This window comes from Perna viridis, chromosome 10, assembly GCF_037379345.1.
Source record: "Perna viridis isolate PV_CMFRI_1.1 ecotype Kerala chromosome 10, ASM3737934v1, whole genome shotgun sequence".
In the NCBI taxonomy this organism is placed as follows: Eukaryota; Metazoa; Mollusca; class Bivalvia; order Mytilida; family Mytilidae; genus Perna; species Perna viridis.
This window is the reverse complement of record NC_142454.1, coordinates 24162613-24181668: the sequence shown is the minus strand read 5'-3', so window position 1 is coordinate 24181668 and position 19056 is coordinate 24162613. Positions and strand designations below refer to the sequence as shown.

The window sequence follows — 19056 nt, the reverse complement described above, 5'->3', positions numbered from 1 at the left end:
CGTGCTTCCTACTGACAAGAAGTAATGTGACTGGACGGTATTGAGAAGAAATTTAGTCAAGCTGTTGCGTTATGCTTATACAAAAAACTATGATTAAAGGTGGATTAAACAAAGAAATAATTCGAGAACATTGTGGAATAAATTTCTTCTAACGAGTTAGTCAATTACATCAATCGAGCGAATAAACAATTTATTTATTTTTTTTTTTAGATTTTAAAAGAACAATGTTGCAGATTCCTTTACTCAGAGGTAAGACAATTTTTTGGTTGGTGAAAAAGCAAGTTTACATGAAAAAATTCAAAGATTAAGACAGACGGACCCCCCCCTTTCCAAAAAAGCAAAAAAACAACAAAAACAAAAAACAAAATCAAAACAAAACAAATACAAACAAGAAACAAAAAACCCTCACTCCATTTCTAATGAAAAAAAAATGTAACTCGATAATATATAAAAAAAAACTCTAAATGGAGCTGAAATTAATAATTACCAATTAAAGTCATTAATTCATAAAAAAAAATCAGTTTAAGCAACTATGCGAATTTAGTTTGAAATGAGACTTGCGAAAAACTATTTTCAAAGTATCAAAATGCCTTTCTTGTCGGTGATTTGAACTTTGATACATGCTTGATGAAGAAAATAGTGAACACCTGAAAGATATTTGCGATATATATGACTTGGCGAATCATATTAAAACTCCAACCTGTTTCAAAGGTACAGCCAAACCAAGTCTATTGGGCGTGATTCTCACAAATAAACCAAAACTAATCAAGAAAACAGTGAATTTCAGCTCGGGTCTAAATGATTTCCACAAAAGCATTGCATTTCAAGTAAACTATACTATTGGTCAACATAAAACAAAAACAAAGATGTACAGACACTTTAAAGATTTCGACAGTAACAAGTCTGCGAATGATGTTATATATTTTGATAGTATATTAAAATATGAAAATGTTGATAATGTTTGTAATAATTTTAGATGTAAATTTACTGAAGTGACAGATAAACATGCTACTTTTAAAGTATTTTGTGAACGGTGCATTTGCGGACCAAAGGCTTTTGTATCAAAATACACACTATTTTGTCAGGAAATGATAATTTAATCACTGATCAAAAACAAGTCTCTGAAAATTATTTTGTTAATGTTGCTAATAAATATTATGAGTGTTAAAAAGCTAGATGTGTAGATAATATTTCGCCATTTTAACTCAAATGTGCATCACTTGCAATTGTTAGACCTTTAACAAATCTTATAAATATATCTTTGCCATTTCCTGTTTTTTCAGATGACCTTAAGACCGCCAACGTAAGACCAATGCATAAGAAAAAGAGTTTATTAGATAAAAGTAATCATAGTCCTGTAAGCAATTTGCTTACAGTTTCAAAATTATTTTACCGCTACTCACCGTCAGTTATCGGAACATTTTGATAATTTTTATTCCTTTCTCAGCAATGTTCAGGACAGGCTTTTGCTGTCAATCTACCTTGTCGAGAGTGGTAGGGGACTGAAAAGAGGTCACTCGATAGAAACAAGTACGTGGGGGCTGTTCTCGTGGACCTATCAAAAGCTTTTGATTGCCTCCCCTATGACTTTTTGCTGTTGAACATTATGGGGTCAGTTTCTATTAGTACGATTATTTCATTGATGAGTTAATGATTCCATTCTTCTTTATACAGTAAATTCTGTCTGAATCAAAAGCATTAGTTTAGGCAGGAGTTTTGATTTACGCACATTTAAGGAGGTAGACCTAGGGTAAGGGATATAATTATTGAAATCAGTGATATGTTTGTATCATATTCAATTTCACCAAAGCCTTTCAAGCTTTCCTTTGAAACAGAATGAAATCAGTCCAAGTTACTTTGTGGCTTACATGAGATAGATGTGAAATGCTGAATACAAATGTTCTAATAATTTGTAAGTTCCTGTGCCTGTAAGTTGTGTTCCTTACCTTAGAAGACAGCTCTCTCAGACTCTTGATAACTTATCTGAGTGACAGAAAACAATGCGTTAAATATTGATAAAAGGTGTTCCTCAGGGATCTATTCTGGGTCCTGTAATGTTTAATATTTTTTCTCAACAACATCTTGAGTTTTGTCAGTGAATCTACTTTGTACAATAATGTAGATGACAATACAGTCTCATATGTAGATAATGATCCAACAAATTTAAAAACTGTACTTGAAAATGACAGCAAAACTATAAACTGGTTTCATATTAATAAAATGAAAGCAAACCCTGGTAAATTTCAGGCCATTGCTCTGGGTAAAAAAAAAACTTTGTTTTGTTCAGCTTTTCCTTGCCTTTTCTGTTGAATGCCTTTGTTTTTCTTTTCATGCTTCTTTATGTTCACCTGCTTTATCTGTGTATTATGATAGTGCTTTGTACATGTTACATGTATATGTTTTACCCCATGTCTTGTGTATTCCCATGTTTTTTTTATGTTTGTATATGTCTTTTAAACATGTATGATGTATGTATGCTTATATGTAGTCGATATAAAAGCCTCTGAGAGCTTATGTTATTTGTTATATGTACTGATTAATCTGACTTTAAATAAAAATTATTTCCTTACTTACTTATTGAACGAAACTCAACGTTGCATAATAATACGTCTTGCCGAAAGCCGACCTAAATAACGAGTACTTAGATCTGGGAGGGGCAAAATTCGAAATTCGAGATGGCAAAAATCGTTTAGCAGAGACATGTGCTTTGAGCTAGAGTATATATATATATAAGGAATGCACATACGTACTCCACTTATATCTGTACACTTACATGTACACTTTTGGTGGTTAGAGGTATTTATCACACTCCAGCTAAATCCGCCCTGAACACTTAAATTTACACCAAGCAACTAAATCTTAAGAATACTGCAGATGGCTATTTAATTTCATGCGATGTTCTAGTATAGTGCAATCAGGGAGCTACAGGATAAAATTGAATATGAATTCGCGGTGAATTGGCTAAAATAAAAATATGGGGTGCAATTGTTTAAAAAGGCCATGTTTTAATGAACACATTGACATAGAATAAATTAAAAGACAGGATAGGGTCAAAATTAAAGTTCTAACATTAATTCGAATCCAGGATAATGGTTTTGATGATACCCCTTCCAAATCAAAATATTTGCTCCCTGGACAAGAATACAATATGTACAATTTTGTATCCCCTTTATACAAGATCTGAACATTTAAGAAAATTCCCGCCTCCTACATATAGTAGTATATTTTGTGATTGATCCAATAAAGAGAGGACCCGCTGATTGGTCGATTTTCTATATAGCAACCAAAATTTTCGAGCATAAGGGGGCTTATGATCCGCCTGTAGCATACTCTATAATTCTAACTTAAATATATTTGATAAAAGTTGTAATACAGTTACTGAGCTACTCGTAGATTGTCCTAAAGACTCTACGATACCGGCCATGCATGGATTCTATCATTTTACATCCTTTACAAGGTGAAATATTATATTGTCACCCCTATGGCTATTATATATAGCCTGTTCAATTTATTATCGAACAGGAATATGTATTTACAGTGTATATTCAATAATATCTGATTTTATGTAAACTGTAATCCGTTTTAATTTTATTTATGGTTGATATTAATGATAAGCTTTTACACTAACACTAGTTTCATAGACGTACTACTGAAGATATTAATTTACATGTATGGTATCCATATTTTAGTATAGGTTGTTGGTATTCATCTGTTCATCTAAGGATGGCATATGACTCATCGCTGTAAACATTTTTATCTAGAAACGAAAAGATTTGAATTGTATTCATCTAATATAAAGTGTGACTCATCGGCATACAGTGTTGTCGGCATTTTAGGTCAATCCTTTAAATTCATCTACTGTGTAAACAGAAAACAAAGGTTGGGTTCAGTTCAAGTACATTTTCGTCTATTTAAAGAAATGATTCGTCATGTGTTTTTTCATCGACCTTTTAGAACATTCCTTTCATCTATTTTGATAAATTACTAACGATCGCGTGATGTGTCAGACGAATCATATAAAAGTCGACGAATCGTCATTTAATTTCAACTGCGCACTAGAGAACGACGAAACTTGACGTCTTTAACATGTCTCTTGCAGTAAAAGTCGCCCTCCTGAAAGGAGAAGAAGCATCAGAATACCGCCGATTTATCATTAACGGCGATGAAATAAAGTACGAAACCTTGGAGAGGAAAATCGAGGAAAAATTTCCGGAATATTGTACAATAGCGTGGAAAGGTAAGTTTAAACAAAAGCTATATATTCCATTATGCCTTGCATAAATCGAAACTTAATTAAGAATGAACTCATGAGTTAATTTGCAATTTGTTCGTCTTGGAAAATACTATTTCAAAATGTGAATAGACTACAGTGTACATATTTACATGTATAACCATCCGTTAATTGTTGTAAACAATTAAATCGGTTAAATGTGTGTGTGTGTGGTGTGGGGGGAGGGGGGGTGTGGTGGTGAAATATTGATTTCTGTACAGTAGATACATATTACACAAATGGTTTCACAGAAATATAGTTTGTTTTTAATTTACATTTTATTTGTCCATTTTATCTATCTTTTATATTTCTGCATTTAGTTTTAGAAAAGAAATGGGTCGATCACCACAGGAAGTAAATTAATATTGATAGATAAAATCCTATTCATTGTAATTTATGAAAATATGTTAAAACTAAGTAAATTGATAAAATATATGTTAGGTTGAGAAAATTAAATACACATACATATATTCACTTCCCTATGCGAATCAATAGGGGTGGGTGGGTGCCCCAGTGTATACTCGAAAAGTTTGGCTGATCATGATCACTTACGGTGAAATTTGAAAATCAGTGGAGTGTCCGGGGGCCCTATATTGGGTTTGTCTGGTTCCCCTGATTTTAGAATTGAATCGATACGTGTAGCTCAAAGCGTGGTGTCCTATCTGATGTATTGATATTACATTTCAGATGCTGAAGGCGATCTAGTGACATTTTCGTCTGACGAAGAATTAAAAGAGGCAGTTAAATCAGCTTCCAATGGAATCCTGAAAATTTTCATAATCGGTGAGTGTTCTCAAACTCCATTGGGCTTTATAGATCCGAGCAATAAATGTCCATCGTCTCGTTTGTTCCTCCTATCCCTCCCATGTATATGTACAATCGCATTTTAGCTTAAAAAAATTAGGTCCTAATTGTAAAATATTCAAATCTAAATTATGAAAGAAATGTATTGTTTCTAATAATTGGCCCATTAATTCATAAAGATTTAAAATAAATTAAGCAGCTTAATTATACAAAATTAATACGCTTAACGGTAATCAAATAATGTCATGTGTATGTAAATCTGCATGGCTCCAAAGGAAACGGATGTTTAAATTTATAATTTATCTAAAGTTCAATGAAACCTCTCTAAATTGATACAAAAACGCGACAACCATTGATTTAGAGTCCCCTTCTAGTCAGTTTCGAAACAATAAAAATTGAGGAAAAGACCAGGTTTCTTTTATATGTTATAATTATGATTCGTTCTGCAGCAATATCATTATCTTCTCCGTTTCAGAAAATGAAGTAAGCCATGACCTTGGATACAGTAAAAATGGACAAAATAACCCGGGTGGACAACAAAGAAATCACCTTGGGGTAAATACTAGTGTACAATGTGTAACCGAACTTTATTATACAGATAGCAGTAATTTACCGAATATTACCTGTGTAAAATTTTTCGATAATTCACACTGTGAAATAAATTCGGTAATTTCACTCGCGGACATTCTCCCACCAAAACAGTCACAAAATGTGCGTCACAACACGAATATCAACCCGCCGTTCACAAAATCTTAAATTCATGTTGAAAATAGCAATGAATAGTGGAGGTAGTCTATATGATAAATAGAATAACAAGTTGGTTACCGTGAATAACCAGAATATGGTTACTTGATCCGCATACCCTTTAAATCTAGCTGCATGTTCTCCGGCACTCATATTTTAGTTGTTCACTCTTTCCAATTAATTATCTCCTTAATGCACCAATGTATGATCGAATTTCTCAGATAAAATAATGTTGCACTACAGCACACGGTCCGTATCCGACCCCTTTTCGGGGTCGAAAGTCCCGTAACTGTAAATGAAAAAAAACGGGATGGACAGAAAGTGGCTTCCTTCTATGAGTATGAACACTGTATACCAAACATTTATAAATGAAATAATCATCTAAAGCGTTTTTAAGTTGTAGAAGTATGGACGGACGAACAGACATCGGTATGCCGTTATACGCCCGTTTGAGTAAGGTCATATCCACATTTCTTGAGTTATATGTATATGATGTACATGCTAAAATTTTCTTTTTAGGTCATGGAAACTGACTTGAATCATGTGTTCTATTCGTTTGGTGGTCATTTCAAGCATGTTGGACCAAAAATGAAACAAGGGTTTCATGGCAAGAGGGGACATTTCATTAGGAAACTCCAAAATCAGTTCGATGAAGACGACGCTGAATGGTTTCAACGAAGGCAAGAAAAATGGATGAAACGCCAAGAAGAGAAAAGAGCGTTCCGTGAAAACTGCAAACACGGTAATCCCGAAGCTCTTCAACAGCGTCTTGACCGACTAAAGGCAAAACTTTCAGCCTTACATATATCGGAACTACCAAGCGAGGAAATTGGAAACAAAACTGCTGAAAGAGAAGTTGCTGATCATTTAGAAAAGCGCATAGAACATGTGAAGGCAAAGCTTGAAAATGTAAATGGTCGCGGAGACAAGACCATTAGTCAAAATTGTGGAAAACGTATGTACCACTGGAAGACGGGCACGAAGAACCAACAACACAGTATGGGTAACAAAGACGCAGGTCGAGTGGGAAGGGTTGAGCTGAAGAAAAATCACGCCGTAATTAAAATACCATTAAAAGTTAATGGGGAGCTGGCTAAAAAAAATCAAGAGGAGATAAACACATTCAACGTTCTTCAACAGCGCTTGGGTCGACTTAAGGCAAAACTTGCAGCCTTAGACATAGCTGAACAACCAGCGGACATAACTCGTGCAAAAACTACGGAGCAGGAAATCGCTGATCATTTAGGAATGCGCATAGAGCGTGTGAAGGCAAAGATTGAAAATTTAAAAGTTGGAGGTGGCATGCAGAAACTTCAACATACCAGAAGACGGATGTTTCAGTTTAAAACGGGACCACGAAATCATCTGGAGTACGACATGAATCCAAGACAAGCATGGCCGACGAACAGGGTTGAGCTGAAGAAAAATCATGCCGTAATTAAATTACCAATACCGCTGAAGTTTAACAAAGACAAAAGAGGTAATCCTGCTAAAAGGCAACTCAAGCTGAGAATAAAAGCAGCTCATGGCAAGACTATTAATGGTTGGACAAAGGGTGGACGCAACCTCTGGGAGCTGAAACAACGAATGTTACAGAAACAAATAGAAAAACTGGAAGGAAAGAAGGAAAAGGTCCAAATGAAGCTGGCCAATGGTGGATATGCACATGTCAGACCATGTTTTAAGAATATTGATTGTTGAAAAGTTAACTCTATGTATACATATAGAAATATTTGTTGAAAAGCATTCATGCCTTCATTTTGTAATTGTAAAGATTAATTGATTTTGAAATACCATTGTAATTCCTAATGTTACTGTCAATAAAATATTTAACTGAATGTTAATAAAGAAAATCAGAAGTCAAATTATAGTTATAAATTATACTTTAAAAGTTGATGTACAATGTACACAGAATCACAATCAAATTTCCCGCCCTCTTGAATGGTATAAACAATTGCTTGTACTGAAGCTGAGTGGTGCGTACTTCAGCCTTTCACATCATTAAAAAAATCAAGATAGCTGTAAATGCAATCAACCACGTTTTGCTTATTGATTAATATTCACATACAAAGAAAATTCCAGAAACCACTCTACAAAATTAAAAAAAGACGCATCCTTTCAAGAAAAGCTTACACTGAAGTGTAATGGCAAGATTAAATACAGGCACACACACACAAACACACAAACGCACACACATATATATAAGGGTCTGGAAAATTTGGATGGGAGGCAGTAAATTAAGTAGGGTTAGGTGGCCGAATAGGCCCCATAAGCTCTCTAAGGCATTGGACGAAAATACATGCGATCTAGCTATTTCCTTATACTTAAATCTACATGAAAAACTTTTTGCTGGAAAATTTGAACAATTTGGAAATTTATTGCGAAATGGTCAGGATTGATAATTGGTCTAAATTTGCAGGTAAACTTTAATATGTATTGTAATTTATCTCAACCCGATAGCAGCGCCTAAATTTAAGCTATATTAATTAATTTCTATTCAAGATATGTAGCTCTCAGAACCTTGTCATGAACTATGTTTTGTGTCTAGTTTGGTATAAAAAAATATTACAGATGATACCGACCCTAGACGAGTAATTGACAGGGGCAAGGATATTATGGTATCGTTACATCTATGAGAATAATAAAAAAAAGTAAACTATAGCCACATCTAAAAAGGTAAAAGGGAACTAAATACAAATAAAATACAAATAAAACGTATAATTAAAAAAAAGATAAGGCCCAGTTTTCTAAAGGTGAAGACTGCCGACCCAGACTGAAGAGACAATGCTCCCATCAAAGTTAATCTTGATAACTGTGAAGACGCGACAAGATGACAATAATGAAATTGCAAATATATTTAATACGAGTAACTCTCAGCATCGATCTTGTCATGAACTATTTCTTGTACGTCGGTAAAAAAAAATTACAGATGATACCGATCCTAGATTAGTGATTGAATGCTATATCTATATACCGTCGTAATTTTGTTAACGAGAGAGTTAAACTTGCATCAAAAAGGAACTAACTAGTAAATTATTTTAACAATTATTAAAAAGCTTCGCTGCGTTCACCGCATATTCATTGGAAATCAAGGTCAGGATTCAAACAGTGATATAAAGAAACAATAATCCAATGGCAAGGACTAATCCAAAGAAAGACTAACACTAAGGAGAACACGAAATTACTAAAATAACGCATGCATAGAATAAAAATTCGATGAGCAAACCGTTTTGTGCGAATAAACTTTTTACATAGACCGGCATCAGATTTATTTATAAATGATATTTTTAAAGAGAGACTACTACTGAAAAAGGTATCTTGTGTAATGTATTGTTCTTACAATAAACAGAATGTTATATTAAATTCTTAAGTAAAAATATTCTATAAATGGATAGATATATATTTTAATTCATTTATTTATTCATTCATTTTTTTTTTTTTTTTTTTTTTAAAAAAAAGTAGTCATCATTTAACTCAATTTGTTACGATAGATGATCATTTCGAATTAAAGACACAAGAAGGGTACAGTTATAAACAATGAAAACTTCGAACTTTTTTCCTATATTTTAGTTGTTTATTTTTTTTCTGTTAAGTTTATTTTGTTATATCTCGATCTTAAATTAACCCAAACGAACTGGCATGAATGTACTTAATCATAAATATTATTAACTTTATCAGTATGATATTTTACTTGTGTCTATGTTTAAAATAATTATTGGTAGAAACATGTACCTCGAAAAGCAAGATTGCTGCTCGGACGTTAAACCCCAACAAACAAACAAACAAACAAACGAAAAGCAAGATCATTTTGCTTATTGAAGTATGCGCTGCACATGATTAAAAAGTTCGATCGTTAATTATACTCAGGTTATCATATAAAATTGGTTTAAAGAGAGATAACTCTATTTTTTTTTAAAGTATTTCCGACACAAAGTACTACGAGAAACTAACGTCGATACGTCAATGAGTTGTATAGGGAAATAAAACTTAATTAACTTAATTCTTATACCTTATTAGCAACTGAAAAAGACAGAATTGTTACATACATAAAATTTTATCAACATTAATTAGTGAAGTGAATTGTGATCAGTGTACGTCAGTCTTTATTTGCTAAACTCTCACGTCATTTTGAAAACACGTCCATGAAAAACTCGGTAAGATTTAGAACCGATCTATTTCTTATTTCAAACGTTTATAAGTAAGAGTTTCATTTCGGTATAGCGTTTACGCTTAGGAATGTAAAGAAACGTCAATTAACTTGACGTTTTTTTCAATAACGTCAGAAAATAAGAAAAAAATGTTGTTAGGCGTTTATTGACCCAATTTTTTGTGACCTTGAAAATTTGACCATGACCTTCAATTTATGCAAATGATATGCAAATGAAGTTGTGACGTCATGCATAAATTATGCAAATAAGGCGACGAAAACGAGGTTATCACGTGACTCCTACGTCTGTCCTTTGCCGCCATATGCAGGATAAGGAAAATGCCACCGATTTAATTCTCGAGATGATCTAACATTGAAGCTTTCTGTGCTTACGCAATTATAAGGTAGACGATTAGAGTAAGTATCAACATTATCGATCCACCTAGTGGTAATTTGTACTCCGCGGGTTTTTTCATTGGTTTTCATTCTGATCGTATGCCATCCGGTGCGTGCGCAAATTTAACCCATGTGTTATTGTTTCAGTTTTACCGGTCGATCCATAAGTTGGAACTTAATGTTCTGAGTCGATAAGCCGAAGGAATAATCAGGAATTGTTCTCATTAAGTTGATGTACGGGATAAAAACATTTGCTCATTATCGGTCTTGTGATTTATAAAGACTGATCATGTAGTTGGAGATGGATTAAAAAATAACATAAAGAAATAAGTTCCGTGTCGCTATTCACCAAAACATTTAACACAATTCTTAAGATATAGTTTCAATGTAATGGTCAAATGATAATGATATACAATTATGCAGATGCCATTTGTTATCTGTTGTTGTTTTTGTTAATTTACTAAGCTTGAATATAACAAATGACAATGGAAGCTGCGAAATCGTAGCTCTTGATCTTTTTTTTTTGTTTGTTTTTTTTTTTTCAAAAATACAAGAAAATAATTAGAGCTACGTTTTGCAGGTACTTGTGAATGTGATGTGATTTATCCTAGGAATATATGTATTTCCAAATAAACACCCCATCACCACCAACTTTCAATAAAATTTTGATAGCATCAGGCAACTGTTTCTGTGAATGGGGCTTGATTGACCTCTTCATGTAGGGATTTTTCAAAACACAGGTAAATATCTTCAAACTATACTCGATGTCAGTTCAATCCTATTTTTTATTTAATCATATTTTTCTTCAGCCATTTTTTTGTCAAGGCAGAATTGTCTTTTTTTAATTGTTATGTGTTTCTTAGTTATAAAAACCAAACACCAGTACTTACTATTGATACAATGAATGTGCAATATTTTTGTTGCTTTGCTGAATGTTGACAAACACTTATAATTGTATTTTTCAATTTTTATGTTGACAAAATGTAATTTCTCACAAATTTGAAAATAAACAATTGTTTAGTAAGAAAAATACTAGGAGTGCAACGATGTAGTGTACCATGATCGTGTTCTAGGATTCCTATTTTCCGTTACCTGGGGCAAGTGAAATTTGGGTCAGGAAAAGTTTGGTACTTAGTTACACTTTACCATGGCAAGTTGCAAACTTCATATGCTGTAAGGATTTGTTCTGTTAGGAAAGCAGTCATTGACTGTGGGAAAGTTGATTTTATATGGGTTATTCCCGAGGAAACCTCAATTTCTGAAAGAAAGAAAAAAACACTGCATGATATATGGTGGTATTTTGCCCGACAACATGACACATAGTTCCAGCAAGGCTACTTGCAATATTGGAAGATACTGATATTTTTATTTTTTGAGAATGTATATAAATGTGCTGTGTCATACATTAAAACATTATTATGTCCATAATTATTGAATTCAAGGGCAGGGGAATAGACTTAGTTTTTATGTTGTGTGCCAAACTCATGTTCTGTGTTTATTTATTTATATTCATATAAGTGGTCTTAATCTCAAAAATGGAAACTGGCATGGAACTAGAGCCAGTACTGTCAGCGTTTTTGTTCACAATATGTATCATGATCCCTATCGCCTTTTTCCTCAATATCGCAATACATATCATTTGTGGTTCAAGCATATTGTTTCTGAATTTTTGACACAAAATAAGGTGGTAAATCTTTGCATTGATCAAATTTCAGAACTTTTTCCACTAGCTAAATTACAATTGTAAGCAAGTACTGAAAATTTACACTCACCAAGTTTTTTGGGGCCACAATTAAAATATATTTGTTTGCACTAACGTACCCGACCCGAAAAAATTAGGCTGTCTCAAAAGTTTTTTTGGTGTAAGTATCGAAAAATAAAATTTAACGATTTTTTACATCTCTCATTCAACTTTGTTCTGTGTGTGACTTTTTCGGCATTTCCAAAGTCAGTGGTACTTACCGGTCTAACCAACCTACGATAACTTTTGAGTGGAAGTAGAAAGATGGACAGATTCATGTTGTCATCGTCTGTCCGGCTTAAATATTCCGAAAACAAAAATAAAAATCAAACCATTGATTCATAACAGACTTCATAGTTTTCCCACCAGTGCAACATGGAATGATGATTTTGATGATATAACAGAGCCTGATGAGATCAGACTTAAGAAAACTGACAGTGTTCTCGTAACCGTGTCCAATAAGCTCAACGATACATCTATCATTCCTGTTTTTTCTAGTCAGTTTAAATAAAACAGTTCAAAGTTCTTCATTTTATTAACAAAATGCAAAGTCTAGTAATCATTCCATGTAGTCAAAGAAAAGAGTATTTTTCTTTTCTTAAACATTATTTTCCAGGACACTTTTTAATTTTTTTTTTGTATCAAAAAACATCTTCATTCTCAAAGAAATATGGAAGGATCTGATGACATCTTTTTAACTCATTTGCTTCAAACACGAAGAAATGTATGACATCAATGATACATGTATTCTGTTGGTTCATGGTACATAAAATTTAGGAACGGATATAGGGGAAAATTTAACAAATATAAAAGCAAATCTTAGTACATGTAGATCTTCAACATTATGGAGGAATATAAGTAAGCTCCAATTTTATATTTATATGAGTGTCTGGTCAATCATTCCAAAAAAAAAGCCTACCTACCTACCCATTGATGAAAATCAGGGTCGGTTAGTGCAAACTGGAAAATTTTTTAAGTGTGGCCTGGGTTATTTCTTGACTTAACCGATATGACATATAGAATACCACTTGCAAGTTTTAGCAAGTAGAAATAGTTTATAATGGCAAAATTGAATTTCAACTTGCATTTAGCAAGTATTTCCCATCAAATTGGTTCACTGCTTTGTTTTCGTCAAACTACCGAACAACAGAAAATCATCTTGGTATCGCAGCTGATTTGACAATGTAAATATTGTGGTCTGGATTTAAATTTGATAAGATTTGAACAATTTGCATTGTACGAAGAAGCCATTTTGTGGTCGTTTTACACATTTAAAAAATTAGTATAACCCTTTTTTTTTTCAACTTGAACAATATGTTATGTTTGTGATACTGAGTAAAAATATATTTCCCAAATCACCAATTGTCATCTGTCATGGATGCAGCCATGTTTTACAAAAGAAAGCTACTTATGCAAAAAAAGGACTAATTGGAATGAATTAATAGTTAGGATTTGGTCCATCAATATATTTAATAAATATTATTTTTTCTGAGCAATTCAAATAATTTTATCCCTAACACTAACAAATCTGTTTTGAAATAGCATTGTATCGTTAGTATTATAAGTGGTCCAATGTATTGTGAACCAAATCATCCCCAGAAATATACAATATCGGTACATTCAGTGAATCGTGTCTCCATCACTATTTTTATTAAAATGTCTGTAAATTTTATTATTAGTAGAATTGTTTTTAATAACAATGTTATGTTTTGTAAAGTTTTTATTGAAAATCTTCAGCAGATGAATTTATAGTATGCATCCTGATTTAAATTAGATCACTTTTTTTGGTTTTTCAGATGTCTTCATCGAGAAGAAGGTAAGATTTGTCTTTCAATTATATTAACTGTCCTGTAACACCCTATTTTGACCTTCAAGTCGTGTAAGTTTACACAGAGCTCTGGTGACAGATTTTTTTTTTTTTATTAAATTAGACTATTTAAAAATGACAGGTTTTTTTCATACCATTATGATGTTTCACCCACTGCCTTATTCTTGCAAAGACTGACACTTAGTTGTGAGATGTAGAAGATCCTCCCTCTACTAGTATCTCAAATTAGCTTTTCATAGAGCACTTCATGGACTTCAATACAATGAAGTCTGTAATGGTCTTCATCAAGTTTCTTTTTAGGGTTTAGTTTTATAAATATTGTATAAAAATCCATCCTTGCCCTCGTATACATTGTATGTCACAGTTTTGACAGTTTTCCTCCATTGCATGGGCCACTGTCCCAGGGTTCTCCCCAGGATTTTCAGATAGCGCTGTATTCAGCACGCGTGACACGACATTAATATATCTCGTATCAAAACATGCCACTTTGTATTTAATGTATTATATAAAGATTGATCAGTGTATTAAAAATGTACATTTGTACTTTGCTGTTTATGTTTACATGAATTATTTGAAAGTAAATAGTTTTGCAGTAACTTTAATACCATTTTTGGTTATTTTCATTTTTAAATTAACAGAAAAATCAAAGATATTCTATCAAATTATGATAAGTAATTCTTCATTAATATTTTCTCTAATTCATACACACCCAGTGTTCTTCAAATTTCTGCTGACAGCAGACCCTTGGAAATTACAATTTTTCATTTGTTTTGGGCCTCAATGGTGCATTTGAAAGTGATATTCATTTGATTAAGAGCAATCTCTTTTAAACTTTTTTTCTAGTCGTATTAACTTTTAATATATCTATATATTTAGAATATTATCTGATAGGGTACATGTGAAAGAATACTCTGGTCTTAATAATTATGTTTCCAAAAAATTTTCAGGTAGTAGTGTGGAGTTGACCTAGTAAGGCTAGTTATACCAGGAAAAAACCTGAATCTTGTTGTTACTTAAAGTTGGCACACTAGCTGTTTTGTTTTGTGTTTATATGTAGTTTGTGCATGACAAATACCCCATATCATGATTTACAAAAAAAAAATTTCCCCCACACTTGTTGTACTATATTGTATTTTTAGACTTGGGGGATTTAACGATCTATTTCTTGACTAATTTTCTCGCCAAAACAACATTTGCTCTTGATACACAAGAACATGGCAATATAAACTAAAGATAGCAATTTCCTTTTTCTTTTCGAAGTGTTTTGGAAGTATCTGATGGAGTAAATATTAATTGGAAATTTAATATGTTCTTTTATAAGGTAATTCAGCTTCTTATTGTTGAAAACATCATGTGATTGTGCAATTATTCAACTTTGCATTTATAAATAGCCACATGCTTTTGGCCAGGGTTGAGCGAATTTTTACCACAGTCAGTTTTGATTGGGTCAGTATCAGATATTGATATCAGATTGACACCTTCATTGAAATTAATTTGTGGCCAGGTGGGGTGACTGATAAAGAATCTTGTTGGCAATGCCATGATTTTTATTGGCTTTAGACACCTGTGTGGTTATGCGGTGATCAACTGACCATAGCGTGTTTATTGCTAATTAGGCTACCTTGTAGGATGCTGTAAATGACCTTGGGGCACACACACTTCCTGTCACAATTGATTTTTAATCCTCAAATTTAAGTTTATGGCACAGGGCTGGTAGCAAGATAGCACAGTACCGATCTCAATAGCGCAGCGCTCAATCTGGATAGCGCTGTAAAGCACAGCGCTTTAAGGGCCTGGGGAGAACACTGTGCCTCCTTCCCAAAACAGTTGGAAAATCACTGCTGACAGTAGTATGATAATATTTATCTTTATAAGAAAAAATGGCAACAATGAAACCCTATTATTTTTATTTTTTTTAGAAAACCATTGGTTACTAGAAAGGTCCTTTCAGATGAAGAAGATGATGTCACAACAAATGATGATGACAGTCAGATGACCAATGGCCACAACGAAGGCAAGGACAAAGATGAAGATATTCCTGAAGATCTACCAGAAGGTTTTACATGCATTCTCTCAAAATGATAATGGCTGATTTCTAAAAATAGCATAACGAAAAATGTCCTTGATGATGAGCATGAAGCACTACAAGCCATTTTGCCAGAGACCAGCAAAAATACACATTTTGCTAGGACTGATGTTGTAGCACTTGCAAGGTGGCAAGCAATGATTTCCATATTTATGTTTTAATACTCCTGTACAAAAGAATTTTATTTGATCTTAAATATCACAAAACATTTTTGCCAATCTGACACTTTATGTTCAGTGTTTAAGGGTAGTACTTGTAGGCATAATTTTCTCCTGCTTTTTGACTGTCACATTCTAAATAAAATAAGGTCAGTCTGTTGGCATTTTATATTATTTTATTTTATTTGGCACAGGTCTCACCTTTACTTCAACCAAATCATTTATCATTAGTTTTGGAGTAAAATTTATGGTTAATTTTCTCCATGTTTATTTATAATTCTATTAAGAACATCTGTAATAGCAGACTTTCTGTCCATATGTCAATGTGTATTTAAAAAATTTCTGCACTTTAACGCAGATTGACATAACCTTTGCCATACTGACTTTTAGTTCAATTGATTCACTTTGAGGAACATGAAAACATCCAATTTACATAGCTGAAATAAACTAAAGTTTTTAAATTGAAATTACCATTTTCATTTTACTTTCAGTATGTAGACAAAATTACTAACGGTTGGTGTAGCAAATGTAAACAGACATATTTTTTTATGGCCTAAGTTGATATGGATTCAGCCAGAAAAAAAAGTCATCAACAACATAGATGAAAATGTAATCCTTACTCAACAGATTTTATTGTATTTCCTTGGTAGTAACCACTTACCTATTGTTACAGGAACTGTTGTGGTGGAACCAGAACCAGTAGAAGACAATGCATATAAGGGTCCTGATTTTTCTTCCAACAAAAAGAAAGTTCTAGGTATTTATATGTAATTAGACCTGATTTTCCTCTACTTTGGATTTGGTTTTACAGTCTGGATGTGACATGTATTATAATAATTCATTTTTGCTTCTGATTTTGAAATTTACCCTTAGTTGACCTTTCAAAGTCAGATCTTTTTAAAAAGGCTGTTGCTTAGAACAGTGTTTTCATTAGGAACAGGCTTGAGGCCAATTTGCATGCTTCAAACACCTTTCTGGCCGGTTCAAGTGGAAAATTAATTTAATTAAGAATTAATAAATTTGCCCTGTTCAAATTTTTGTTTGACCTTTTAGGAGAAAAAAAAATATTCAAAACACAGAAGTGTCATCTTACCTGACTGGGTTCAGGCTACCATATTAATAAAATGTAAAGTGTATGCTAGTGCAGATTGTGCAGTTTTTGATTTTTTCCGTATTCCTTTTTGTTACCTTTCATGCTACATTCATGATTGTACTTTTAGTGAGTTGAAAAGTTCTCACTTATTTCTGAATTATATGCAGTGAGAAATAGGAGCAATTTCATGCCCAGAAAGATGAAGAGAAATCTTTTTTTTTTCAATGATTTTACAAACATTTAAGGGGAAAAAATCTGAAAATATGGCAGAATAAAATTATCATTTAATTGATTTATGATATCATTAACTGAAAATTGTGGGAAATATATTATCTTATTTTCCTGTCCCCAGCTATATATTTAAACATTAACATGGCAAATCACATGACCACTGTCTGCTTAATAATTGACTTGAGGCTCCTAAAAGTGATATTAAACCAGTTATTCCACAATCATGCACACATTTTCATTGTTAAAATTGGTTTGTTTGAAAATATTATTTCAGAAGCATCTGGTTACCTATCTTCAGTTTTCTGTACTTCCTGTGGTGAACAGATCAATACTAGTAAGAAGGGAGATGCTAGAAAACACCCAGAACTTTCTGTACTGGTGTGCAGGGTAGGTATTACTGTTTACTTCTTTATTCATAGAAGCCAATGAAGTCAAGTCTTTTCTTTTTGTTTTCTTCTGTAATGCAACATAGGCATACAAAGTGATGAGGGAGTGGATTTCCTTTTATTTTTTTTTATGGCAATGAAAATCGGTCATAAGGTAACCTCAGAAGAGAGAAAAAAATGCCTGAGAAACAAATGATGAACTTCGTTAGGATTCAGGTTTTTTTGTTCAGATGTTGGGTTGCAGTTGCCATTTTCTTGAAGTTTGGGAAGAGAGCTTGTGTTCTGCAACCGAAAAAGTTCAGTGTTTTTCGATATGAATGTTTTGTTTGATTTTGAAGTCAAAAGAAATATTGCCTTGGAGGTGAATTCATGATATCAAATATTGTACATTGTAAGGCTAAAAAAATATGTTAGGTTCTCAGGCCCCTGCATCCCTAAAAACCCTCTCACATCTGCAATTTTTATTACGGTAAAATCCTGAAATTTTCATATCCAGTCAGGAATTGACTTTTAATTAGTTAACAGATTCCTCTGCGTGCTTGACAGAAAGGTAAAAAATATGATGCGAATGAGGCTGTTATTTAACATCGATTAAGAACAAAAGGTATGTTTCATGGCAATGGCTCTTATTTCTTGTCACATCTCATATTCCAGTGAGGTTTTAATGCCATGGAGTATTTTATACAACATCCTGTATGTTTACAGAATTGTTCAATTTGATGTTATTTCTTTAAAAAACTAAAAACAAAAAGAAAAATGAGCTTCTCTCCTGCATCAATTTTTTTTGGTCTGAGAATCTAGGCATTTTTTTTTGTATGGCCTAATTGAAATGGAATTCAAGTGTATTGTAGGTTGATGATAGAAAAACTAGTTGTCTTGGGTTCATTTAAGGAGGTAGACCTAGGGTAAGGGACACAACTCTTACAAATCATTGGAATGTTTGTATTCTGCATTTTACATCAATGTCATGTAACCATCAAAGTGACTTGAATTGATTTCATTCTGTTTCAAATTAAAGCTTGATGGGCTTTAGTAAAATTGAATATGATACAAACATGTCACTGATTTCAGAGTAATATCCCTTACCCTAGGTCTACCTCCTTAAAGGGAATAGGAATCCCAAAAGAGTTTTACTTTAATTTAATAGTATCAATGTAAACATGCATAAAAAT

At 32.9% G+C, this 19056-nt stretch overlaps 2 protein-coding genes across 4 annotated transcripts in view; both read left to right on the top strand.

Annotated features, from left to right (window-relative positions):
• Window positions 1-38: 38 nt before the first annotated feature.
• On the top strand, window positions 39-7683 carry LOC148605057 (uncharacterized). 2 transcript variants are annotated; one of them, XM_088548523.1, is made up of 7 exons: window positions 75-99; window positions 211-249; window positions 1284-1343; window positions 4100-4237; window positions 4958-5053; window positions 5550-5629; window positions 6338-7683. In XM_088548523.1, exons 1-7 carry the CDS (start codon window positions 90-92, stop codon window positions 7517-7519), a joined length of 1605 nt encoding a protein of 534 aa, XP_088404649.1. In that variant the 5' UTR covers window positions 75-89; the 3' UTR covers window positions 7520-7683. The 2 variants fall into 2 exon arrangements, with proteins under 2 accessions (XP_088404651.1, XP_088404649.1); XM_088548525.1 differs by lacking the exon at window positions 1284-1343 and having other exon boundaries at window positions 39-99.
• A 2544-nt stretch (window positions 7684-10227) lies between these two features.
• LOC148605056 (uncharacterized) overlaps window positions 10228-19056 on the top strand; it is a 49605-nt gene continuing 40776 nt past the window's right edge. The window contains exons 1-6 of one of the 2 annotated variants that reach the window (XM_088548522.1): window positions 10251-10382; window positions 10942-11101; window positions 13899-13918; window positions 15850-15986; window positions 16848-16931; window positions 17773-17885. In XM_088548522.1, the coding sequence (XP_088404648.1) occupies window positions 13899-13918; window positions 15850-15986; window positions 16848-16931; window positions 17773-17885 (354 nt within the window). In that variant the 5' untranslated portion in view covers window positions 10251-10382; window positions 10942-11101. Of the gene's footprint in view, window positions 10383-10941; window positions 11102-13898; window positions 13919-15849; window positions 15987-16847; window positions 16932-17772; window positions 17886-19056 lie in introns of both variants that reach the window. The other variant, XM_088548521.1, reaches the window with a different exon arrangement.

What these genes read in the sequence shown, in the direction of transcription:
- LOC148605057 (XM_088548523.1), top strand. An exon ending in TTGTACAATAGCGTGGAAAG is followed by an intron (nt 4,238 to 4,957) that starts GTAAGTTTAAAC and finishes ATTACATTTCAG; the next exon opens with ATGCTGAAGGCGATCTAGTG. An exon ending in AACAAAGAAATCACCTTGGG is followed by an intron (nt 5,630 to 6,337) that starts GTAAATACTAGT and finishes TTTTCTTTTTAG; the next exon opens with GTCATGGAAACTGACTTGAA.